This window comes from Camelus bactrianus, chromosome 8 (genome assembly GCF_048773025.1).
Source record: "Camelus bactrianus isolate YW-2024 breed Bactrian camel chromosome 8, ASM4877302v1, whole genome shotgun sequence".
NCBI classification, from domain to species: Eukaryota; Metazoa; Chordata; class Mammalia; order Artiodactyla; family Camelidae; genus Camelus; species Camelus bactrianus.
In genome coordinates this window covers 66,545,248-66,564,168 of record NC_133546.1, presented here as the reverse complement: position 1 = coordinate 66,564,168, position 18,921 = coordinate 66,545,248, and the positions used below count along the sequence as shown (strand labels likewise).

The window sequence follows — 18,921 nt, the reverse complement described above, 5'->3', positions numbered from 1 at the left end:
ATTGATCATGTCTCCGTATTTACTAGTGACTCCCAAGGTCCCAGGGTGCAGCCTCAGCTGTGTACACCCCGGAATTCAAACATGACTAGACACGTCTGAAAGCGTGTGGAAGGAATCTGGCAGGGGCTGCTTAATTACATAAGTTAATTGGCAGCCGCCTGGGAAAGAACTAATCCTATAAGAAGAGAGGGTATTGGAGTGCAAGTTTACTTATAAGTCAGTGCCTCAGAACAGGGGGGTAAGTCTAAGTCAAGTGCAATGTAATTTATTTTGCCTGTCCTCAGATCCCATCCCTAGGGATTCCTGGAGTCAGGAGGTTGCCAGTGAAAGCTACCCCTGTCTTCACTGAGATTTCCGTGGGTCATCGAGTTCTCATGCCACGTCAGCAGAATCAGCGGCACCAGCCCAGACAGCTTACTACCCAGGCGCCGGTTGGGGTGGGTTGCCCAGGATTGGGGTCCTCAGCAGATCTGGGTCCTGAGTTGAAAGGGTAGAGGTGTACAGCCTTAGTCTGCTCGGGCTGCTGTAAGAATACGGCAGACTGGGTGGCTTTTATTTTTTTTAATTTTTATTTTGTAGGGAGGGGGACTAGGTTTACTTATTTATTTATTTTTGATGGAGGTACTGGGGATTGAACTCAGGACTTTGTGCATGCTAAACACGCACTCTACCACTGAGCTATACCCTCCCCCGGCTGGGTGGCTTTTAGACAATGGAAATTTCTCACAGCTCTGGAGGCTGGAAACTAAGATCCGGGAGGCAGCATGATCAGGTTCTGGTGAAACCCTAATTTCAGGTTGCAGACTGCAGTCTTTTCACATTGTAGGCGGGGGCACGAGAGCTCCTGGGCCTCTTTTATAAGAGCACTCCACCCTCATAACTTAATTACCTCCCATCAACCTCACCTTCTAACGCCATCACCTGGGAGCAGGGTAGGTTTCAACATAGGAGTTTTGGGGCGATGCATTCAGTGCTGTAGCACGAATCAGTGCAGTGGCCAGGAGGGCTGCTTTGAAGCACAAGTGAGGAGCTTGTTTCAGAGCTCTGGGAGATATTTGGGGGAAGGGGTTGAGGGCAATAGAATTCTGGGGTCGCAGAGTCAGAGAAATACCAACATATTTGCTTAATTTTCAGTTGCCATCAATTTGCAAATATATCAGCGATCTTTTAAAAACATTTGGGCAAAACAAAGTACTACGTTACTCACTTGCAGTTTTTAAAATTAACTGACAATCACATTTCTTGAAACATGCGATCGCATACGACTTTCTTCAATATCAGTGTCAACGTTAGAAGCGAGGCCTTTTTCACATTCAGGGTTTAGAGAGTCTTCTGAATTATTTAGGCTCTCTTACAGTTCCATGTAGCTTCCTAGACATGCTACTTTTTTAAATTCATGCAGTTTTAGCATTAACTGAGAAATATTGGTGTTTGATCTACGTTCCTGTTTGGCTAAACTTCAGTTCCATTTGTTCCTAAATTAAATTATCAACTCATTTTGATCGCTGGCATATCACCTGGAAATCTTTGATGTTCAGCACTGGAGTGATAATTCTTTAATCATCCACTCAGTTAATATTTACTGAGGGCTTCCTGTGCGCCAGTCCCTATGCTTACAGAACTGATCCTGTGGAGAGAGAGATGAGCATGAAAACAAGTAAACAGATAAATAAATAAAATTGTAATGCATTTAATGAAAACTTCAGCTGAGGTGGTTAGAGAGGGCTCGCTTGGGAGGTGGTATGTGAGGTATCTCATCCTCCTTGATGAGAGAATCAGCTCTGCTGTTACACCAGTCCTTCCCCTTGTGAAAATCCTGTCTGTTCATTAACAACTGTCTATTGAGCGTCTGGTATGTTCCAGAGACCATTCCAGACCCTGGGGCTGCAGCAGCGAACAAAACAGCAGACAGAATCCCCTGCCCTTGTGGAATTTGTATTATCCTAAGAGGAGGTGGACAAACAAATGTGTAAAATGATCAGTATGTCAGTCGCTACGGTCAGATGCGATGGTGAAAAAAAAAAAGAATTGAAGGGGGAATAGGCAGTTCTGGGAAGGGCTGGTAAAAATGTAAAATCATGTGGTTTCGGGAAGGCCTCACTGAGAGAGTGAGCTTTGAGCCGGAAATGAAGATCCATGATCTAGGGCAGAGTTTGGCAAACGTTTTTCTGAAAAGAGCAAGTGATAAGTAGTTTAGGCTTTGGGAACCAGACAGCCTCTGTTACAACTGCTCAACTGTGCTTTTGTGGGGCAGGAGCAGCCGGAGAGAGTGTGTAAATGAATGGAGGTGATTGTCTTCCAATATCACTTCATTTATGGACGCTGAATTTTGACGTGTCATGAAATACTATTATTCTTTTGATTCCCCTCCCCTCAACCATTTAAAAAGATAAGACTGTTATGGGCTGTGGGCCATACAAAAACAGCAAGCGAGCTAGGATTGGCCTGTAGGCCTACCTGCGATCTAGCCCAAGAGATTTAACAGCGTCTGTCCCCTTTAATCGCTTCGGATGCTGTGTAATGGGGTATGTTTGAATGATAAGGTGAAATGCAACTTTCATGCCTTTGTAGCTATCTTCCTGTTTCAGGTCCAACAACTTTGTGGTTGCTTTACAAAGAAAAAAATGAAAACTCATCTATTTATCCAGTGACAAATACTCATTTCACTTATGTGAAATTGATGTCTTACAGCTTTTATTTTCTGGGCTCTGCTGTGCAATAATACCTTTTATTTTCAATCCATCATACTACAGTATTGCTGAAGACATTTTATGTAGCAGTTAAGAGTTTTCCCAAGTAGCGCTGCATTTGGACACATGCTATAGAAAATTTGATAAGGAGTGGCTTAATGAATTAGGGGTTTATTTGTCTAACCGAGAATGGTTTCGAGGAGGCTGCACAGGACTATTGTGGCAGCTGTAAAATTTCGTCAAGTACCCAGGCTCCTGTCCTTCTGCTTGGCAATCCTTAGTGTTGGTTACCACATCTGCCGAAGGGTTTCTGCACCTCCAGTCACCACGTGTGCATTTCTGCAAGGGAAAGGAGAAGGAGGACCAAGTGCAGAATGGGCTTTGTCTGTTCATTCATTAAGTGGCGCTTCCCTTACATCTCACTGGCCAGCACTGTGTCATGGGATCACCCCTAGTTGCAGAGGAGTTCTGGTCCACAAGTTTTTGTAGCTGAGCACGTTGCTTTCTTAAACAAAACCAGGCTTCTGTAATTAAGAAAAGGAGATTGGCTACTGGGTAAGTAACTAGCATCGTCTGCCATGGCTTCTAAGTGTGTTTGAAGGAAAAAAAAGACAGCTACACGAGTCATAGGTACCATGATCCCGTGTCCAAATCGACTTCAGTGAAGGCAGCCACTATTGCCCCACAAATTACTTCTTCTCTTCCTCCCCTGCTCCCCACAATTTTTTATTTGAATGTCTTTTTTTTTAATTTAATTATTTTGGTGGGGGTGGGGGAGGTAATTAGGTTTAATGTATTTTCAGAGGAGGTACTGGGGGTTGAACCCAGGACCTCCTGCATGCTAAGCATGCGCTCTACCACATGAGCTATACCCTCCCCCCTTTCTTTTTTTTGTTGGTAAATGCTTGTGTAAACTTTGCTTCGTGACTTCTCAAGCCCTTTAACAAGTACCGCACATACCACGTGGTTCACAAATACCTGTATACAGTGATGCACAGATGAAATTCACAAAGTAAATTTATCTGTAGATATTTATCTATCCCTGAAACAAAAGGGAAAAAAATAATTTTAACAACTTTCTAATTCATAGGCCTTTTCGATCACGAGAGACTTAACTTCTACTTCCTAGCACCACCCTGATTGTCTGGTTATCAACGTTTAGAGATTTTCTCTCTGAGAAAGTCCTATGTCCCCACATTTCTTTTGATGTTGACTGTAAGATGCATTTTGTTTCAGGACGGTTGAAATGTGAGGAGAATAAAGCTCTTTTGTCAGGGAAGTGATGGTTTGTGCTATTATTATTCAAACTTTGGGTTTAGGCCAGCATGGGAAGTGACCTTGATGGCTTCCTCTTGCCACGTGGGAAGCCTTTCCATGACCCCGAGCCCCAGCTTCTCCCCAGTCCTGCCTCCTGAGCTGGCCTGCCCCTGCCACTCATGCCTGGGCTCCCACAGTTCCAGCCACGCTCACCTGGGAGATCTCAGAATCAGCCCTGGTGGCTGACTCATCTTCCTTCCTGAGGCTAATGTCACAAACATCCCCTTGAAACTTGCTTCTCTGGGTTAAATGCCTCTGCTTGTTTATTTGGGTGATTCACCATGGTATTAGTTAATTTTCTGTGGCCTTAGCTTTTCCCTCTCTCTTTTCTTTGTAATCTTCTGGCCTTTCTTCTAAGTGTAAGGAGCCATGGAGGCCAGCGAGTCACCAAATGCTCTAAGTCCAGCTTCCTGCCCTGCTGGGAAACTTGCTTTCTATGAAACGCCCCGTGCCTCTACGGCCGGGCACTGCTGCTCCCCTCCGAGTTGTTTTCTAGGGAATCTTTCCTTCTCTATCAAAATCAATTTCTTCTATTTAATCTTTTGAATATTGACACATTTACACTTTCCAAAAAAGTTTAATGTTTGCACACATGGAGAGGGAAAACTCTTGCTCTGACTTTGCCCCCGTCATCCAGTTCCCATGCCCTGCCTCCTGGGCAACCACTTTTGTTAGTTTCTCATATCATCTTCAAGTGTTTCTCTAAAAAATGAAAAAATGCAAGTAAATACAAAAATGTTCCTATTTCTGTTTCTCTTCTTCTTCTTCTTTTTGGTTTGTTTTATTTTTTTAAAAAGTGTCTAGTCTACACACAGTTGTTGGTTTTTTTTGCTTTTTTTTTTTTCGCTTACTCATACATCTTGGAGACCTTTTCATAACAGTGTTAACAGTACATACAGAATTTCTCCTTTTTTCTTTTTAAGGTACATAGTGCTAAAGCGATCTCTTTGAAACACAAATCTGGTCATGCCTCTCCTGCTCTCCTCTTAAAATGCAGATATGATTACAGACATTTCACTTCTGACACTACCGCCAACCGTCACCAGGGTTGGTGAGGAACTATCCTTTGCTTCCTGAGCATTGATAGTGTATAATGATGCATTTGAATGTTTTCTTAGGACAGCAACCATTTCGCCCCCCCCAATTATATTACTGAGATATAATTTGATATATAACACTGTGTAAGTTTAAGCTGTGCAGCATAATGATTGGATGTCTGTATCTACTGTGAAATGATCACCACGATAAGTTTAGTCATTGCCCATCACCCCACATCATTTGATTTTTAATATTCCACAATGCAACTTTCAAATATTGGCATTCAGGACAGAGGACTGTTGGGACATGGACACTCATAGTCATTGCAAACGGGAGCATAAATTGATATGACCTTGTTGAAAGGCAGTTTGGCCTGAGTCCATTAGGACTCCGAAAAATGTCTCCGCCCTTTGACCTGGGCTTCGTTCACAGGGCTTGGTCCTAAAGGAGTATTGAGAGATACAGTCAAAGATTTATTAATAACGATATTCACTGCATGCTGTTATTCCTAGTGGTGGAACTTATAAGCATGCCAGCTGCCCAACAATGTATTAATAGTTAGCTGTACAGCTACATGATGGAATTGCCAGGAAGATATTAAAATTAATGCTTTTGAAAAATTTTTCATGACAGGGGCCAGTGCTCATGATATTTCGGTGAGTGGAAAAGACAAGGTGCAGCTGTTTTTACTGAATATAATCCTGTGGAAGGAAAGACCAGTTGAGCTGTAGATAATTATAGTCCAGCAATAAATGTTGTGTGTATGTGTGTGTGTGTGTGTCTATGTGTTTAGGGCCAGGAGGTGGGGGAGTAAAAAAGCTGTATATATGTATTGACTTACGCTTGTATTGAGAATGTGTGAGTTTTTAATTACCTGCATTTAAGGGTAATAGTGAATGTCATATGTCTATACATTAAATATGGAAAACCAGGGTTTGACTGTGGATAAGTTTCATTTTTGATCACTCTCATGAACAATTGAAATGAGCTGGGTATGCAGAGCTCCCAATATGGACATTAAATCCAGACCCCTTCCTCTGTTCAAATTTTGGCAGTTATCTGGGTAGTACAGCCATAGGTACCTTTTGTTGTTTGGTTTACGAAGGGCAGTGGGGACCCACTAAGGAAGGATTTTAGGGCAATGACATGATTGTCTTGACTAGAACACACACTAGGACTTGATCAAAATAGGTGAACACTTTTAACCTCTGGGACAATAAAAACGACCTGGTAAGGCTATAAGGGGAAATTAAGTAGGATGAATGATATTTTTTTGCACACTGAAGTTATGAAATAATATAACTATATTCTGAAATTGTATGAGTGAGGCAGGAAAGTTAACTTTTTCAGACATGAGAAGTGGCTTAATTAAAGTTGAGGTGTCATTTTTCGACTCGGATTTATAACTGTACACAAGGAATTCTCTTATAACATCATTGAGCTTAAAGATGTCCTATTTTGCCAGCTTTTTATTTCTGTCCCTACTAACTATGCCATCTTGTTAAGTCATTCATGGACTTGAATCCAGGGAGCAGAACCTTTTTGCTCATGGTATGTAACAGATTTCTACCTCAGAGACACATGTCACTGAAACTTTTGTGGGGGAACTGGATGGGGAAAATCAGTATGTGAAAGTTCGTTCTTTTTTTCTTTATTTTTTAAAATTGAAGTACAGTCAGTTACGATGTGTCAGTTTCTAGTGTACAGCACAATGTCCCAGTCATGCATGTACATACATATATTCGTTTTCATATTCGTTTTCATTAAAGGTTATTACAAGATATTGAATATAGTTCCCCATGCTATACAGAAGAAACTTTTTTAAAATCTATTTTTATATAATTTATCCCTTCCCACCCCCTTTCCCCTGGTAACCATAAGATTGTTTACTGTGTCTGCAAGTCTGTTTCTGTTTTGTAGATGAGTTCATAGTGTACTTTTTTCTTTTGTTTTTCTTTTTAGTTTCCACATATGAGTGATAACATATGGTTTTTTTCTGAAAGTTTGTTCTTTAGCATTTTGTTCTCTGTGATGAGCGGTCTTTCCAGCTGCTTGACCTCTCGACGTGATTCTTTTCTTTGGCCATTATAAAATTTACTTTACTGCCTAAATTTGTTCTTTATGCAGATTTCCCAGAATCATTTAGAAAAAGCATGCTTGTCTTCTCATGTTTCACATGTTGCACTTAAGATACTGAATATTGTCACCCCATCTCAATTAATCAGTACGAACCTCGGTAACGTTTCGAAAACCTCCAGATGTGTTTGCAGGTCTTCAAGAGCACACCTGACCCCTAGTGACGGGAGAAGGAAACGTGAAAGATCAGAGGAACCATAAGAGTTAAGAAATAAGAGTTCAAAGTAGGATGGTGCTTGCTGTTTACTCTCACCTTAGACGTGGAGAACATTTTTCTCATGTGAATTGATGAAAGGATGCTTTCATGACAGTGGCTGCAGCTGTGGAATATCTGAAAGAGGCTGCTGAAGGGAATAAAAATTGCCGCTCCCAGGAATCAATGAAGTGTCAACACCTCAGATGGGCTATCCCTGGTTTTCAAATGGTTTTGGGAAGAGGGGGCTTTCATGACTGTACATGTCAGCTTCCGGGGGTGGGAGTGGGGAGTGGTTATGGCCCCCTGAGAACTAAGTGAATCTCCCACCTGCTGCCTAGTCTGTTCCTTCAGACAATCTGAGTTGTGCGCCAGGATTCTGGGGAGTCTAAGTGGAGAAACCACTGTGACAGGACTTGGCTTAGGCCTCTCCTGGATAACCAGGGACTGGACAGTGTGTGGCATCTGCGAAAATGCCTTTGTTTTTGTATCAGTGACCTCTGACAAAGAGAAATCAAATCTAGTTCAATTTGGAAATATTCACACATTGTTTCAGATGAACATTTCTCCTTGTCTGTCTTCTCTTTTCAGATAAAGAAGAAGCAGCAGGATGTAGTGAGATTTCTGGAAGCCAACAAGATAGAGTTTGAGGAGGTGGACATCACAATGTCAGAAGAACAGAGGCAGTGGATGTACAAAAACATCCCCCCGGAGAAGAAGCCTGCTCAGGGCAACCCTCTGCCACCTCAGATATTCAATGACGACCGATACTGTGGAGTAAGTAGCTAGATGGTTATCACGTTATTTCTTTGCCTGCCTCAAAACACAGAGTCACCCGGAGTGCAGTTGTTTTTTTTTTCAGTGAAGACTGTGACCTTCTCACCTAGTAGCAATTCAGGTCCACAAGTCTAACAGAGCGTGCAGTTGGGAGGGTGTATGAGTTCAGGGTCCCAGACCATGTGAACGTGAGAGCATGCGTGTGTGTGTCTTCTTGCCTCAGTGTTTGTTGTGGGAAAGGAGGTGGGAAGGGCACCTGTGTATGTGCGTGTTTACTGTGTTCTATTTTTTTGATTAATACAATTTGGGAGGCAGAGTGGAAGGAGTAAATATTCTTGAATCTTCCTCTTTAGTATAAAAAACTGCTAATTTTTTTCTGATTATAAACCAGAGTTTCCCTTTTTTATATGATCATGAGCCAGATGGGTCATTATGACATCTAAAATATGATGGGGGGACAGTATAGCTCAGTGGTAGAGTGCATGCCTAGCATGCACAAGATCCTGGGTTCAATTCCCTAGTCCCTTCACTAACTAACTAAATGAAACTAATTACTTCCTCCCCCCCAATTTTTAAAAAAATTTTTTTAAAAAAGGTTAAAAAATAAAATACATTAGGGGCCTCCCTGCTATATGTAGCAATGAGAAGCTGAAGGCACTTTTGTCTATTATGTTTTCCTTCTGACTTTATAGGTTAAGAAAAAAAATCAAGAAATGTCTTCCTAATGAGTAGTTAGGATTTGCTCTTTGCCATAGCTCTAAGTAAATGAGTCAGTGTTTATTCTGAGACGTGCACAACAGTTCTTCAAGGATGGCCTGGAGAAGGGGGTGGGACTACAGGGCAGAGGTGTTTGAGGTGAAATAAATAACTGTTGTTGTCAGGGTGAGCAAAAGGATAGCAGTGCTTTTGGTGGCTAGAAAGGAAACAGTTCTCCGTGAACATAAGGGAGAATGAGATGTTGAGACATAAAGCCATGAAGACTGTGCACAGCATTCTTACGTGTCATGAGGAGAAGCCTGAACCTGGCCCTAGACACAGATTTGAGTTCCAGTATTACTTCATGTTGGCTTGACACCTTTGGAAAGTCACTTATCCCTTTACGCCTCAATTTTCTCATCTTTAAGCAAGGGATGATAATACCTATCTTACTTCCCAGGTATTTGTGACTCTTTCTAAAGTACTTCTTAAGTACATTATTATGTAAGAATAAGGGTTATGTAAGAATAATGGTCGTTACTTTTGTGGAGTTTTTTAATGTCATGGTCTCATATTTTATTAGGGGATGTATATGCCAACCAGGGGTAGATCCCATTCATGATTACAGAGTCTAGAAAATGTACTCTGTGCCCACAGACCAAAATGAGATAATAGTTGAAAATGTATGTGAACTGTACAGTTCAAAATAAAGTAAAGCTACTAGTCAAATAGTGCTAGAAAGCATAAAACAAAAATCCGGTGGTTTTTGGTCACTCAGCCATTGCAGCTATGAAAATGCCTTTATTCTGGTTTTGTAGTTGTATAGTAGTTTGGCTGGGTATAGAATTCGAGGTTGAGAAGAATTATCATCTGGTTTCTAGTGCTGTAATTGAGATATCCAATGCCATTTTCCTCAAGTTGTGTGTTTTTATTCAATTTCTTGTATGCAAGTTTTTACAATCTCTTACTCATGTGTAATCTAAAATTTTTTGTAAATTACCTGTTTTTCCTTCACTGTGCTGAGTGCTCAGTAGGTCCTTATAGTCTAAGAATTATATGATTGAGTTTTATTAAATATATTCTTCTATTATTTTCTTTGAAAATTTTCTCCCTGCTTTTTTCCCTGTTCTCTTTCTCTGAAGTGCCTATTAAGTTCGACATTGGACCTTTTTTTTTTTTTGTATTGCCCATTTCCCTAACTTTTTGTCCTGTTTTCTAGGAGATTCTCTAAATTACCTGTGAATTCTTTTGTTGGATTTTTAAAAAAAAATTTATATTGAAGTATAGTTGGTTTACAATGTTGTGTTAGTTTCTGGTGTACAATATAGTAATTCAGTAATTCACACACACACATGCACACACATATTCTTTTTCAGATTCTTTTCCGCTGTAGGTTATTACAAGATACTGAATATAGTTCTCAGTGCTATACAGTAGGACCTTGTTGTTTATCTATTTTATATGTATCACTGAATTTTTTAATGCCATCTTTTTTTCCCTCTTTTTTACTTTCTTAACGTTGTGCTTTTATGAGATGAGTGCGAGATCTTAGCTCAGTGGAGACACTAAATATGATTTGTTTGACATTTTCTTCTCTTTTCTAGTATTGTCCATGTTTCCACTAATTTCCTTTTTTTCACTTTGTTTATCATGGTCCTTTCTATGGGTGTGGTGAGCCTTCCTCAGATGTCTGATGATCCTCGTCTTTTGTTTATTTAAGTGATGAGGCACTAGAAGGCTGATTAGAAGCTGTGTGTGCCTGTATACGCCTGTAGGCTTGTTTCTCACTGGACCTCGCTATACGATGACTGGGTAGCCTGTTAGCATTCTCACTGCAGATACTGATAGTATTGTCTGTGGCCTTTTCTCTGATGATGGTTTAATATTCCCAGAGAATGGCCCTTCAGTTTCTTGCTTCAGGAATATCTATCAGCCTGGCTTCTGGAGTTCTGGACCTGTAGGGGGAGAGAACTGGAGGGTCGCATTCTGTCATGCACATAACTCACTTCATATCCCCATTTTCACCCCCCACTCCCTTCAGCGCTGCTGTTTATAAGTTTGTTGCTTCCGAGATGCCATGTCTACTAACAGTGTAGCTCCTCTGGGGAGAGTGAGGCACCTGGCAGTGTATCTGCTGCTTCTACAGACTTTCAAACAGTCTCCCTGTCTCCTGCCATTGGCCACTCACCCCATCTTCACAAGAGCTGACACTTCCAATTCCTGATGCTTCCCGTGGGTCCTGCAGCTTGTTTCTTGGTGATGCTGTTCTGCAGACACTGAGGTTTGACCGCCCTCTGCTCTTGAACATCCCTCACCATTTTTCTACCCAATTCCTGCTTATGTTATGGTTCAGGACCATGGACGTCTCCCAGTCTTATTTAAAAAATAGAGTGTTTTTTTTTAACCCTTGTTGTTTCATTGACCTCTCAAGAGAAAGGAAGTAGAGACATCTTTGCTCCATCACCATAAAAGCAGAAGTCTTCAGAGTCCTTTGAGTAGAGGAATGTATTTAATGAATAAAAGGATGTGATGTGAAATAAAGTTAATTCCTTCCCCTTATTTTCACCCCTTTATGACTTTCTAAATCTCTGTGTATCTTTGCCGTACGGAGTCTATGGACATTTTTGTCCAGCAGCTGGCCAGCAGCTTCCATACTGATTAAACTGTGCCCGATAAATGGCATCTTCTCTGCTTGAGCAGCATTAGTCCCGTGGTGATGGTGACAGCAGAGCTGGTGTGTGCATTCTGTCTTTATAGTCTGTTCCAGCAGGAGTTTTGAAGACAGTGTCTGTTCTTATCAAGGTCGGATAAATTCAACTCTGACAAAAGGAAAAGCACTAGAGGGCAACTAACCACGGCTGCATTCACCCCACCTGCTCCTGTGCACCGTGCTTTACCAGGGATGGCTTATGAGGGATCTTGTCTCGTCGGATGACCTATGGAAACACGCCATATTGCAAGTGACAGGATCTAGTAAATATGAAGCTTCTCCCGTTTCCTGGAATTGGCTGGAAACTTATTACTTTATGTTAAACTGGATGCGCTAGGCATGTGAGATATAAACAGCCGCTGAGCTACTTGCTAGCCAGTGTGGCCAGTTGCCTTTTCCCTCCCCTTTAGCTTTTGAATATCTTGCCCATTGGGAGGAATTCCTCACCGAAATGGAAACTCCCTGGCAGATGCAATCAGTTCTTCCCAGCTCAGATTTGCACATCAAGGGAACGATGCAGAAACACAGGATGAGTAGGAGGTGGCTCAGTGAGTGTCCGGGGGGTAATGGGGCGAGGCATAGCCCGTGGCTGGTGTCCTAAGGTGGCTGATCCTGGGATGTGGTCTGGGTGTGTTCTTGGCTTCCCAGGCACAGAAATTCCTCCTGTTTTCTAAACTGGTCCTCTAGCCTTAATTTGGATTCTATGAGCTCCCCGACTATACCTCCATACATTTTTTTCCCCTTTTAAGTTGCCAGCATCCATTTCAGTTACTTGTAGTCAGGAATGCTCATTGACACAGACTGGTTGTTCTCGCCGGTTCCCTGGTGTATCCTACCATGAGCAAGATTCTTCTCTGGAAATGGGATCCAAAGGTAAACATCCCAGCGCCTAGGCTTCTCTCATGGGTTTTAGTGCCTGATTTGGAGTTTAGAAAGCTCAGATCCTCATGTTGAAGGTTTAAACTCTCTTCTCTCTGTGTGCAAGTGGCAGATATGGAACACCCCAGAAATGAAAAGGGACACATTTACAAAAAAGGAAAACAGTTACTCCCATTTCTTTTCTCCCTCCCCATTCAGGAGGGGGAAAAAATTTGGATTTCTTTATATTTTTTCTTAAAAAAATTTATTGTCGAAAAAACATACAAAATTTACTGTCTTAAGCACTTTTAAGTGGACAGCTGAGTAATGTTAAGTATATTCACATTGCTGTAAAACAGGTCCCCACAACTTGATCAGCTTGCAGAACTGAAACTCGATACCCATTCAGTAACCTCCCTTTGTTCCCTCTCTCTGGCCCCCTGATAACCATCATTCTCCTTTCTGTATCTATGAATTTGACTACTTTAGATACACCATAGAAGAGAAATCATACAGTATTTGTCCTTTTGTGACTGGCTTACTTCACTTAGCATAATGGCCTCAAGGTTCATCCATGTTGCACGTCCATTAAGGCTGCTGTAACCAAACCAGAGACTGGGTAGCTTATGAACAACAGAAGTTTATTTCTCACGGTCCTGGAGGCTGGAAGTTCAAGATCAGGGTTACATTATGGTTGGCTTCTGGTAAAGTCTCCCTTCTGAGTTGCATTTGCCAACTCACTATAGTATCCGTACTTGGGGCAAGGGACAAGGGAGCTCTCTCAGCTCTCCTTTATAAGAGGCATTAGTCTCATCGATGAGGGCTCCACTGTCATGACCTAATCACCCTCCAAAGGCCTTTGGACATCAGTATTTCAGCGTATGAATTTTGGGGGGATACAGACATTCAGCCTTTAGGGTTGAAGCACGTGACAAGATTCCTTCCTTTTTAAGGCTTCTGTTAGATGTATGTATCACATTTTGTGTTTCCACTCATCCATTGATGGACACTGGGTTGCTTCTACCTCTTGGCTATTGTAAATAGTGCTGCTTTGAACATGGGTTTGCGAAAATCTCTTCAGGATCCTTTTGAATTCTTTGGGATGTATACATAAAAGTGGGGTTGCTGCATCGTATGGTAGTTCTATTCTCAATTTTTTGAGGAACCACCATATTGTGTTCCGTGGTGGTTGCACCATTTGGAGTCCCACCAAAGGTGCACAGAAGTTCTAACTTCCCTACATCCCCACCAACACTTGTTTTCTTGGTTTTTTGTTTGTTTGTTTGTTTTGTTTTGAGAGTAGCCATCCTCATGGGTGTGAGGTGATATCTTATTATGGGGGGGGGTTTCCACTTTTTTTTTATTGCAGTATAGTCAGTTTACAGTGTTACATTGTGGTTTTGATTTGCATTTCTTTGATAGTTAGTGATGTTGAGCATCTCCTATGCACATTGTCCTTTTGTGTGTTGTCTTTGGAGAAATGTCTATTTAAGTCATTTTCCTTGTTTTTAATTGGGTTTTTTTACTTTTTTGTTGTTGAGTTGTAAGAGTTCTTTGTACATGTTAACCCCTTATCAGATATCTAATTTGCAAGTGTTTTCTCCCATTCTTAGTTTGCCTCTCAATCTATTGATTGTATCCTTTGGTGAACAAAAGTTTTTAAGTTTGATGTAGTCCCATTTGTCTGTTTTTGCTTTTGTTGCCTATGCTTTTGGAGTCATATCCAGGAAATCTTTACTCATCAAATATAGCTTTTCCCATATGTTTTCTTTTAGGAATTTTATAGTTTTAGGTCTTATGTTTAATTCATTTTTAGTTAATTTTTGTATATGGTGTAAGATAAGGATCCAACTTCATTCTTTTGCATGTGGATATCTAGTTTTTCCCACACTGTTTGTTTATGAGACTGCTTTCCCCATCAAGTGGTCTTGTCACCTTTGTTCAAGGTCACTCAACCATATATACATGAGGGTTTATTTTAGGGGGCTGTCTATTCTATTATATTGGTCTATATGTCTGTCTTCATGCCAGGACCACACTGTTTTGATTACTGTAACTTTGTATGTTTTGAAATTAGAAGTATGATTTCTTTAACTTTGTTCCTTTTCAAACTTTTTTGGCGTATTTGGGATTCCTTGAGATTCTGTTTGAATTTTAGGATTTTTTTTTCTATTTCTGCAAAAAACACCATTAGGATTTTGATAGGGATTATGTTGGGTCTTTAGATTGCTCTGGGCAGCACTGACATTTTAACAGTATTAAGTCTTCCAGTCTATGAACATAGGATGTCTTTTCATTTTTTTGTGTATCTGTTCATTTCTTTCAGCAATGTTTTATAGTTTTTAGTGTACAAGTCCTTTTACCTCCTTAGTTAGGTTTATTTCTAAGTTCAGTTTTTTTTGTTTTTGTTTTTTTGATGCTACTGTAAATAGAATTATTTTCCTGATTTTCTTTTCTACTTGTTCATTATTAGTGTGTAGAGATACAAGTGATTTTTATATGTTGGTTTTTTGCCCCATAACTTTGCTGAATTGATTTATTAATTCTTTCATTTTATTTAAAAAAAAAAAAACCTGGAAGTTAGAAATGGGAATGCAGCCAAGTTTTATTTGACTGGTGTCATATTAACCAGTCTGTGGATTCACCATCAAGGGGGAAAAACACAGTGACTGTTCAGATAATCAAGACAAGCAGGTGCATGCATGGCTGAGGATGCCAGTACTCAGAATGGGCTTTGGGTGAAGGTGGGGAGAGAGATGAAGTGAGGTGGAGTGTGTGGCTGGAGGTACTCATGTGAAGTCCTCTCTCATAAGGAGGAGAGGACAGCTCAGCTGAGAGACAGATGGCAGACTATTTTTATAGAAAAATACCCTTTTGATCAGTTTCCATGCAGCAACTTATAAGATGATTTATGTTTTAAAACTATTGAGTTACTTTTTTTGTACTTTTAGATGATGCTTATAGAATGTTAGATTTGTACCTACCCAAGCATGTGGTATTGCTGACCAAATAAAGGTACATTAAAGCTATAGACTAGTTTTAAGTCATGATTTGGGGGCCAGCTACGACTGCCTTTCTCTGTACTACCTTGGTTAATTAGAGCCTTGAAGTGGACCAGAAATAGGTTAGACTGACCTTCAGGAGGCTCAGAAAGGCTGCGTGACCAGCAGTGGTCCTTGGCAGAGTCTCCTCTCCTTTTCTTCCTTAAATATGAAAGGAAACAAGGAGATGTGTTAGCATTTTCTAGCCATTGGTGGAGATTCAGAAGCACACCACAAGAGCACCTAAATATATGTTCCCAAGTGCAGTGTTTATGTAAGACTTTTGAGAAGACAGCCTTGCGATAATATATTTTAGTGTGTTTGCGGATGTTTTGATGCTGAAGAACCAACTCCCTTAATTATCAGTGTTACAAATCCCTGCTTCATACGTATGATTTTATTTTTAAAAAGATTCTATACACACGGAGACACCACCCCCAACACACACACTCGTATATATACACACACATATATACAGTTGTCCCTCAGTATCTTAGTTCCAGGACTCTCCATGGTTACCAAAATCCTCAAAAGACCGTCCTATATGCCACTTTGTACCCTGCTCTGTTCTCTAACAAAAGTAGCTTCCATGTCATTGTAAACTAATTTTTTAGAGTTTGCATATTATTCCCCTGGATGGATTATTATAATTAACTTAATCATCCCCTGCACTGTGGGCTACTTGGTTTGTTTCTAGCCACGTGAAACAATAGTTTGTAACTGGCAAGCTGTTCTGAAAAGTGCATGAAATTGAATTTTATTATAGAAAATGTGTTCTCATTTTAGGCTATTCCACTCTTCTTGCTTTTGTGAGAATCCTCTGTCAAACAACAAAAATTTGGGGGGATATTTTGTCATCGAGATATGAAGGGTTATTGTCAGGGGCCTCAAAATCTGGGTTCAGAATCGAGAAAAAGCCACTTAGTGAAACCTAGTAAGAGTTAAAATGAAATAATTACTGTACATGTTGCTGGTAAAACCAGAATTGGTTTCTCAGGGCCTGGAGGTGCCCAAAGTCATATGAGTAGAGAGTGCCCATCTACCCAGAGCAGCCGTTTGACTGGAAGATTTTCCAAAACACAATATTTTTTTTAACAGCAAAACAAACATTGATGTATTATGGGGCAGGACATCTGATTTCCATGAATTTTTGAGATTAAACAAGGCTCCAAAGACATTTCACATCTCCAGGGGCTGCCTCAAAATATATCTTCTAATTCTTTAGATCAGGGGTTGTGCCACCTGGTTAATACTTCAGGCTTTGGGTCACATAGTTCTCTGCTGCATATTCTTTTTTGTTCAATTTTTGTTTGGTTTTGTTTGTTTTGTTTTCCTACCCTTTAAAAATGTCATGCTTGGCTTGCAGGCTTCTCCACGGTCCATTTGCATTTCCCTCTGCTTCCTGGGGTTCTGTAGTGGTCTCATTGGAGAAACATAGGATTAGCTTTTCCCCAAGTCTCCTTCATGAAAATCTGGCAGAATGGAGTGGAACATTGTGATGGACAGAAATTTGACCTATATCAAAGTCCAAATGGTCCAAATGTCTGTAGTAATTATATATTATAGTTAAAGTCTAAGATTTTCATCATCCACTGGAGATGTGGTCTATCTCTAAAGTATAGATGTTATTTATGTAAGTTCATGGCTGCATCATTTATGTGAGACTTAAGGCAAAGCCCTGAAAATCACCCCACACTCATTTTCCTCACCTCACCCTCTTGGTTACCAAATATTGTGGTTTTTACCTCCTACATAATTCTGTCCTGTTTCTCTCAAATCTCAGTTCAAACAGGCCTTGTTATTGACTCTCTCTAATTAACTAGGACTCTGATTATTTCTCCCCTTCCTCCTCGCCCAGCAGACCTGTGTGTCATCACCCCTGTTATGACTTTCAGCTTGTAGAAATTTTTTTCCATGTCTTTGCCTTCAGGCAGTCTCTGAGTTCCTTGTGCTCACCCTCCACAGACTCTGTGGCTTATTTATCTTAGTACCTGGTACCTATCAAAATACTAGAAACTTAGGACATACTTAACAAAAATTGGTTGTCAGAATGAATGAATAGCTGCATGGATGTTTTCAGCCGAGCAGGTAGCTAACCCAGTCTGTTGGGTCTTACCTTGTCAAGGTTCTGAGCATTCACATTCCTGTTGATTTTTTTTTTTTACATTTTTTGTATTGAGTTTATAGTCATTTTACAATGTTGTGTCCACGCATTCCTGTTGATTAATAAAACGCGAAGCCAGATATCGCAAAAGCAAGCTTATTGAATCTTTTTTCTCATTACAATGAAATCTATTTGGGAAATCACCTCTATTAGAAGCTTACCCACCCCACAGGTAGAATTTTCTTAGGAAACTTTTGATCTGCATTTGAAAATCTGTATTCCCAGGCTTTCTGTCTTAAAGATCAGTTATCTAGTCAAGGAGAATCTTCTTCAGATGTTTTACTGTAAATGATCTCATGTGGCATCCTTTCAGATACCAGGAAAGGGAGATGGGAAAGGGTGGTATCAGTTCCTCTTTATTGCTGATTGCTGGATGCCCAGAAGCATAGCAATTTAATTAGATATTCTTGTGGTTTTCTCTTCTGTGTAATCCTAGTTTTTATTCTTCTGTTTATAAATGTTTAATCTTCCCTTTTCACCTTACTGAGATGTTTGCCTCAATACTCTACAGTGATGAATCCCTGGGACATGTCTTCCTTAAAAACAATGCCTTGTGCTTTGAATATGGAAAACCTTCATCTGGACAGTTTCAGGGGACCCCAATTGCATGTTTTGTGGTATATCTGAACTAATATCCAAACTGGCAGTTTTCCTTTTGTTAAAATTTTCCTCTTTACTGAGCCTTATGCCGCTAAAGTTAATGAAAAGAAAACAAAACTCTTAGAACACTAAGGCCATGTTAATGTCAGCGTTAAGACAATAAAGCCTGTTGACAGGAGGGTCCAAAGTGAAATGTTAGTTTTCCTCTGCCCTTCTTGGTAAGTGACCTCCCCCAGATTCCCAAGAGCTAGCCTCTTTTTTGAGGTACTGGTTTGTGGTTTTCTTAAGTTATTGCCACTCTGTGTTTCAGATACTATCTGTATTACTTGATTTTAAAATTTAGATGGTATTTACCTTTTTTCTTTGGAAGATGAGAAATTTGCATTCTCAGAGTTTCTGTCATTTCTCCCCCATTTTGATTTACACACACACACACACACACACACACACGGCATTGCAAATGTTTGTTACAGTCACATTCTTTTCTGTAAATATAATAACTATTATAGTATGTAATATGTAAATATAGTACATTTATATTGTTATAAACATAAACACTATTTTCTTTTTTGTATATATGTATATTTTTATTGAAGTATAGCAGTTTACAATGTTGTGTCAATTTCTGGTGTACAGCACAGTGCTTCAGTCATACATGAAAATACGTATATACGTTTTCATATTCTTTTTCACCATAAGTT

At 40.2% G+C, this 18,921-nt stretch overlaps 1 protein-coding gene across 1 annotated transcript in view; it reads left to right on the top strand.

The window, feature by feature from the left end:
- Nucleotides 1-18,921, top strand: part of SH3BGRL2 (SH3 domain binding glutamate rich protein like 2) — a 59,969-nt gene that overhangs the window by 26,941 nt on the left and 14,107 nt on the right. The window contains exon 2 of the mRNA XM_074368705.1: nt 7,966-8,151. Within this exon, the coding sequence (XP_074224806.1) occupies nt 7,966-8,151 (186 nt within the window). The remainder of the gene's footprint in view (nt 1-7,965; nt 8,152-18,921) is intronic.